Below are 8,429 nucleotides of genomic sequence, written 5' to 3'. Positions count from 1 at the left end.
TAACGATGATATTTAAATGAAAAAAATAAAAATAACTTTTATTTAAAATAATTATGCACCAAAGACAATCACGAAAAAAGGTAAAGCATTGAATTACTCGGTCTCAGGAGGATAAATATGCGAGTTATTAATATTATTTGCAATTCACTGTGCAGGAGGAGCGCGCGCACATGAGTGTGAATGAGTGATGCAGCACAGGAACCACCTCTGCTCTGAAGGGGGCAGGCTGGGTGTCTGCATATGGAGCGACTGCACGGAGGAGACGCCTCTGAACACTCAATTTATACAGACACAGAGCTGTTACACGTCTACAGCTCGAGCAAAGCCTGATTTCGACAGCGGACGCCGCAGAGAAAGTCCTTCCTGACACCAGCCGCTCCGCGAGAGAAGAGACCCACACCCGCCTCTTCCGTCTCCCGCAGCTCGGGACTCTCTAACGCGGATAAACGATGACTTTCCACGCGCGATTCCCACTCAAAACACCAGAGACTTTCTCGCCCGTGCTTACAGGGCGTGTTTCTTTAATCTGACATAGAGGAAAATGCTTAAATCCTCTCCTACATGCCTGGAATTTTCTGCTGGGAACAGAAAGTGGGCGTTTTTCCCCGCACCGAAGCGCTGGAGGATTCGTGCGAGTGCCGCAACTTGCAGCAACATGCAATAAGTCTCGATTCATAAGATCGCACTGATTCTGAGGTTACTGAGCGATATAAACTGGTCGAAATGGCACAGGATAATGTGTACGACAGCCGCAGTATTGTGGTGAAGTACATCCACCATAAGCTCTGGAAGAAGGGGTACGTGTGGGAAGTGAACGGACTGATGATGGGGAGGCAGGAGGACGGCTGCATCTCTCCCGGCTCCCGTCACGACCCCCGCGGCGCTCTGCATAAGGTGCTGCGGGAGGCCGGGGACGAACTGGAGCGGCTTTATCAGTCGGACTTTGCGGAAATGTCTAAACAGCTGCATCTCACGTCCATCACGGCGCAGCAGCGCTTCACCGCGGTCATAGACGAGCTGTTCAGGGACGGCGTGAACTGGGGCAGAATCATCGCTTTTTTCGAGTTTGGAGGGACCGTTTGTGTCGAATGCGTGAATAAGGAGATGACGGCACATGTGGATAACATCGCAGGCTGGATGACCGAGTATCTGAACGGGCCGCTGCACAGCTGGATCCAGGAGAACGGTGGCTGGGTATGTCATTAACTCAATATATAGCTCACATCCGATTCCGAAGACGCAGCGGCGCTCGCTCCGCCTCTATTCCCTGCGTCATGCGTTCGAAGAGTTGCGCGGACTCCGATTGGCCGGTAGCGCTGTTCGTCAAAACGCGCCGGCCAATGAGCGGCGGCGATTTGTCACACCTTTCTCACGGCTCCACGGTGAAGCCGTCAGTGACAGCTGCTGTCTGCAGAGCTGAAGGCGTGGCTCTCCTGTGCGGAACTTTCAGGAACTGCTGTTGATTCATGCAAACAGGAGGATGTTTAGTCTTATACAACGGCCAGATATATGAGTTCTGATATTTACTCACCAAATCATGTGTTTAAATCGCCCAGGGCTATTCCTGTCCCAAGTGCAATGGCTCAGCTCGTGATGTGATGCGTGTGATATTGTTCAAACAGAACTCCATAATTGTTTTTTCTGCCTAGGTGTAGCTACCTGGAATACCAGAATTCAATACCCAAATTCTAAATTAAAATTGTAGATAAGCGCCAGGAATTGTGCAATTCTGTATATTTTGGCAGTTCGGAAGGGTTGGTTGGCATGCTTTTTTATTTTGTGCTGAGTATCTCTGACCTCTTGAGTATCCGCAATATAACCAAAAAAGATGCAAAGTTGCAAATTATTGGGTAAAAATTGAATCTTACACAACATTTCCTAAATTTAGTCATTGACTTGTGCAATCATGCCAACCACCTCCAACACAGCATGTTTGGGTATGCAAATGAAGAATATTGTTAATTCTTTAGGTAATCATGTAAAAATCTGTAGGAAGGCTTAAAGTTGGAATGAAATTGATTGATTTTAAAAATGCATGTTAATGATCCTGTTTGTACTCACAGCTTCCTAGTTCTTTCATCCAGTTTTCAGACGCAAGATTAGTGCTAGAAAGTTATTAGCAGGAAGGGAGAGAGATGGATAACATGACTTGAAGCTACTGTAGCGAACTGAATTTTGTCTTTTCTAGCTATGTTAGGTATGATTTGAATGTGGAGTCAAACATGCAGAAAATTTCTGGGTTGTTTGATCCCAGTAGGTTAAACATGCCTCCTAAAACCCATTCATAATACCATTCCAACAGTTTAGTGATGCAACACTTGATTTGATCTTTCATTTTCAGAGCGAGTCTTTGAACATTCATTTAGAAAACAATTCCATTTAGTGAAGACTTCACCTATACTGTTGATAATTCTGCATTAAATTAGAATAAAAGAAAAAAAAATTCAAATCAAACATGCTACCAATGAGTTGACAACAGTGTAGAATATTTATCTGTTTTTAAGATTACTAATCTAGCATGCAATTCAGCTTCAGACTTTCCAGTATATGGAGGAACTCGAGAGACATGTTGCTTTTTTTGAATGGACATTCAGAATATGACCTTTCAGTAATGAACTCGCTTGAACTCTACAAACAGAAATGAGGGGGAACTTGTGGTTTGATGCAGCACCCAACAACAGCTTGGTAAAGTCATCCAGAGCTTCCCCTCATTCAGTTCCAGTCTTTCTTCTACTACTGTAGACCTCGGCATTATTATAGTTAGTCCGAGTTAGTTCACAGAGTTAGAACAAAGACCTAATGTGGAAGTGCATAATTCAAAGCCCTGTGTCCAGAGGGTATTCATCAATAGTTCAAAGACTGTATTTCATCTTTAAGGAAGAAAAGTTGAATATTCCCCTTGAGTCCTGACCTTTCAAAGGGGAAACTACAGACACTTATCAAATGATTACACCCTCGCTGTCCTGAACGTCAGCAAAGAGTCCCTCTATTTACACATTTCTTTCCTTTCATGGCTCTGAAATAGACCAGAATGCTTCAGAGAGATGCAACATATGTTTGCAGTAGAAATACTGCGAATAAAAAAAACCTGCTACAGTAGCTATTGAAATTACTTCGATTTACATAGCTTTCTTTTGACAAATGATGCGAACGATGATTTACTCACTCGACCGGTGGATCCCATTTCTGCCTAAATATCATTTAGCTTTTGACATTTCCCAGTGTGGAAGTGACTAGAGATGCTTATGAGTGACAGTAAAAGTCCCGCATCACTGTCTGTTCCATGTCAACGGTGAAATGTCATATCCTCTAAAACAATTGGCTGTTGCGGTAGATTGCTTCATCATGCACACATGAGTACAAAGGGAATGCAAGCATAATGTGTTTTGCGATGCACAAAAGTTCATGTTCTCTTACCTGCAGAAGATAACTGACCAATAGTCCTTATGCATCAGAGAAACAAGTGCACAGTCATCTTTAGAATCTGTTTTGCGGTACTTGAGAAGTAATTAGCTGGTAAAGTTAATTAAGTTACCAAGAGTTATCACCTGCATCGGAATGTTCGAAGCGGATCTCATAACAAATATCAGTAGACCGGGAAGATTTGAAAACAAACAGTTCATTCATAAATCCATATAAACTTACCTTCCGCTGTGGAAATACAAACATATAACAGAAGACAATGAGTGAAAAGGGGAGGAGCTACATAAGATCTAAAGATTAGTGGCTTAATAGAAAATTCTAATAAATAAGGGATGCAGTAAAGGATGCAGATGGTGTAAACAGTGGAGCAGATCGTGTAGGAACACTTTGAATTTATTATCTATGATTATTACTAAACCAATGTGTCACCAGATGATTGATCAACCAATATTTGGCCATTTTAGAATTGAATTTTAACTTTGTCCACTTGGCTAATCAAAAGAAGTGTTAGTTCTCCAAAAGCCAAGGATCATTCTTAATACATAATAAATGTATTAAATATAAGAGTATACAATTTCGGGGTGAAATAAGTACTATTTAATGGCTATCATTCAGCATTCAATCTGCTCTAGAAATCACACTAGAAAACGAAATGTATGCAAAATTCATAATCAGTTATTTTTAAAAACAGAAGCTCTAGAGTGTCCTCTTGCCCATATTCATTGCATTCGACTTGGTCAAACGTGTGCCTGCTAAACTGTCTAGAAAGTAAAGAAGGAAATCTGTTGACTAAAGTCTATCCACAAAAGGATTGCTTATTTGTAAGCTCATATATGACAAGTTAGCTGGTTATCATATACTGTAAACATGTTGTTCTGTAATTATTCGGAGGAGCAGAGTGATAGGGATCACAGCGTCTGTTGTGGTTTACTATAAAAAGAATCAAGTTTACTCGACTGCTCTGACGTGGGCAACTAGATACTATAAATCCGGCCAGGGTTTATATTTTCCGCCCTGCACTAAATACAGCGATGGAGGCGACAGGCTCATTAACCTTAATGATGACATTTGGACAAGAGAGAGCGGCGTGTGCGCTTCTGTTTCCTGTTTAACACGCGACTTAAAAATAGGTGTCATTTGTGGGTTTATGTTGTTGAGTCTGCTGTCTTGGACTTGAAATTTTCATCTAGCTGCATCACAAATCACTGTGTGTTTGTTCACCTCCCCGTCTGGATCTCAACAACAAGCTACTGTCTGTATTTTGTCCTGTATTATAGACAGTAAGAGCCTGCATTCAGAAAATAACTCTTGAGTCATATTCTATTTTTCAGTCTGTATGAATTATACATTGGCTCAATGGGTTTCAGTCGTCCCACCCAGAGTGATTGCTCTCATTTAGGCCCAGAAAAAAATCGGTGTATTTTTTGCTGTGTAAAATCTTCTGGATTTAATGGAATGGAACTGAAGACTTGAGTTAATTGAAGTACTAAGAGTCTGACAATAAAATCTAGCAATGTGTTTGTGAGGGATGCCCTCCATAAAATAAAAAGATATTTATATATTTAAATTCATAAAGATCCATATTGTGCAAGTAAAAATTATGATATTGTATAGACAAAAGGTTTCATATTAAATAAGATTTTATAATACTGCTGTACTGAATCATTATTATCTAAAAATACTGACGTTGTATAAAGTGCATCTATCCACTTTTAGAGAGACAATGTATTTAGAAACCTTACAAGAAACATTAAAAGTTTATTGTAAAGTGCTTTACACGGTAAATATTGTTCAAGAACACATTTGCAGTAAACTTTGACAACCCTATATACCAAAATACAAGTCAAGTCACCTTTATTTATCTAGCGCTTTAAACAAAATACATTGCGTCAAAGCAACTAAAGAAAATGAATTAGGAAAACAGTGTCAATAATGCAAAATGATAGTTAAAGGCAGTTCATTATTTAATTCAGTGATGTCATCATCCAGCTCAGTTTAAATAGTATCTCTTGCAATCAAGTCAACGATATCGCTGTAAATGAAGTGACCCCAACTGAGCAAGCCAGAGGCGACAGCGGCAAGGAACCGAAACTCCATCGGTGACAGAATGGAGAAAAAAACCTTGGGAGAAACCAGGCTCAGTTGGGGGGCCAGTTCTCCTCTGACCAGACGAAACCAGCAGTTCAATTCCAGACTGCAGCAAAGTCAGATTGTGCAGAAGAATCATCTGTTTCCTGTGGTCTTGTCCTGGTGCTCCTCTGAGACAAGGTCTTTACAGGGGATCTGTATCTGGGGCTCTAGTTGTCCTGGTCTCCGCTGTCTTTCAGGGCAGTAGAGGTCCTTTCTAGGTGCTGATCCACCATCTGGTCTGGATACGTACTGGATCCGGTTGCTGCGGTGACCTCAGAGTAAGAGGGAAACAGACCAATATTAGCGTAGATGCCATTCTTCTAATGATGTCGCAAGTACACAGGGTGTTATGGGAAGTGTTCCCGGTTCCAGTTTACCTAATTAATGCAGCCTAAAAATCCTTTAACAGATTTGGATATTAACTTCGATTCCTGGGTTTAACTACCCTATTCTCCTCTAAATTCATGTTGGACTGCAGACTGACGAGGTGATGCGCCTGTAGCCAACGTGAGCAGCACCTGTGTTTATTTGTGCGACGTGACAGTAAATGTTGCCTGTGTTGGCAGCTGCTCGGCTCTTAAATTATACACTTCAGCCCACTGATCCAGGTTCAGCCCAGGACTGCAGAGGGAGGTTCGCGTGCCATCAGGTCACTCACAAGCCACAGATCTGCTGTCTGCCAATAACGTGACTTGACAAAAGAGCCCTGACATTTAGCTGGAGACACTTGCTTGTGTGTGTTTAAAAGGGGGATTTCAGGACTGCCCTTTACAAGTTATTCCTCCATTTGCTAGCAGTTTCATATAATATATATTTGTATATATATATATATATATATATATATATATATATATATATATATATATAAAATACTGAAATAAAATATCTCATTTTTTCATCTGTATGTAATATTAAAAAGCTAGTGGTTGAATTGGGTACTGCAGCCCAAAATCAATATATTGGAGAGTTATTTCACACGGGTTGCCAGATTGAGGACATGCAACAGGAACGAACGCAATTGACAATGAAAGGCGACACTGATGAGTTTTAATATGCCTCTGGTCATAGAGCTTTTTAAGTTGGGTAGAATCTGCAATCTGTGACCCAGTACGTTTGCTGGCTTCCCTGGCTGCAAAATAAAAAAAAGTATTTTCTGCCAACTGGCAACCCAGGTTGTTGAAATACTATTAGGTAAATTGGCAGTGTGCGGAATCACACAGACAGACCAACAACAAATACAGACAATCTGACACCAAAAGCACATTTTTTAAAGCAGAATAACTGGCTGTAGAATTGGTTTCGTAGAAACAAGTATGTGAACTTAGCATTTTTCCTAGATATCTGCAAACACGTGTATTTTTATGCTTTAGTACCGTTTTTGAATGTGATAGGAGGGTTAAAATGAACATGAAATGACATTCACAGCCCATATGATGTGTCAGCGTATAACAATATAGAGACCGTTTAACCTCTGCATCAATGGAAAAAGTAAGCCAATCATATGATGGCCCTGACGCAAATGAAACAAGTTTCACGCCAGCATGGCACCAAGTGCCCATGTTTTACTTTTATTTTTAGAAGGAAAGTGTAGTTGCTGATGTCATTGTTCTTGTGGTGCCTTCAGCATGTCAGCGTTGTCATGATGTCATTGTCCTTGCGCTCCAGAGTATTCAGGCACATGGCATTTACTGAGTGACTTGTGCCAAAAATTGACAGTTTGCAGGTGCCATACATCAGCAACTGGCGTCGAGATGAATGGGAATGCTGACGGATGCCTCAGTTCGTGTAAAACTGGCTCCTATCATTGAGTGTGGTGTGTGGTTTAATGTTTCACTCCTTCTCATCAGCACGACTCTCTCCTATCAATAGAACAATCAGATTTATTGCTGAAGAGAACGTCCTGTAGTTCTCATTCTGATTTATTTGCTCAGGGGATAAGAGAGTGGAGGGCCACTAATGAAAGTTAAGAGTCACCTCATGTGCTTCCACACACTGAAAGTGAACCATGAATGGACTGCATTTAGAATAACTGGATGTTCTGCCGAAAATGAGCGTTTGGCATCACATTGATAACGTCTGGTTACAGTTGAATTGCTTAAATGGTTCTCTTCTCTGAATTATGTTTGATTTAAAGGAATAGTTCACCCAAAAATTAAAACTCTGCCATTAATTATTCACCCTCTTTTTGTTTCAACCCCGTATGACGACCTTGTTTCCTCTGCAGAACACAAAAGTCATTCGACTCAATGATTTTCAAAATCTTCTTGTCAAAGTTGGTCTAACAAAAGTTGGCATGAAATGAAAATTTACCATATTTTCTACATTTCTACATTTGTTTCTTATTTGATAAACCATGGACCCTTTCACATTTTTGTGGCTCTCAGAAGCGGAAGTCTTCATATTTGAACTTATATATGGAAACTACAACAAACGTTGCGTTCCCATTTGATAGCAAAGGATCACAGCAATGGTAGAGTGAAATGTAATGCCAGATGCAGTACAGTCGTATTATTGTACTTAGTAAAAAAAAAAAAAAAAACCTTTGCTAGATTTATGATGTTAATAACTGTGGAAATGCATCATCACAATCCAGTGATGATCCAATCTAGGAATAGTTTCGCGACTTTAGAATCAATAAATAGAAAATATTACAGGAACAAACTTTTCCTATGGTTAACAAAACTAAAATGTGACCCTGGACCACAAAACCAGCCATAAGGGTCAATATCCTGGAATGTAGATGTATACATTTATACACAAGCTTTCCATTGATGTATGGTTTATTAGGATCGGAAAATATTTGGCTGAGATACAACTATTATAAGATCTGGAATGTGAGGATGAAAAAAAAAAAATCTAAATACTGATAAAATCAC

At 40.3% G+C, this 8,429-nt stretch overlaps 1 protein-coding gene across 1 annotated transcript in view; it reads left to right on the top strand.

Annotated features, from left to right (window-relative positions):
- Positions 1 to 198: 198 nt before the first annotated feature.
- Positions 199 to 8,429, top strand: part of bcl2b (BCL2 apoptosis regulator b) — a 29,439-nt gene continuing 21,208 nt past the window's right edge. The window contains exon 1 of the mRNA XM_052611269.1: positions 199 to 1,194. Within this exon, the coding sequence (XP_052467229.1) occupies positions 724 to 1,194 (471 nt within the window). The 5' untranslated portion in view covers positions 199 to 723. The remainder of the gene's footprint in view (positions 1,195 to 8,429) is intronic.

Source organism: Carassius gibelio, chromosome A2 (assembly GCF_023724105.1).
Source record: "Carassius gibelio isolate Cgi1373 ecotype wild population from Czech Republic chromosome A2, carGib1.2-hapl.c, whole genome shotgun sequence".
NCBI classification, from domain to species: Eukaryota; Metazoa; Chordata; class Actinopteri; order Cypriniformes; family Cyprinidae; genus Carassius; species Carassius gibelio.
This window is presented reverse-complemented; position numbering and strand designations above follow the sequence as displayed.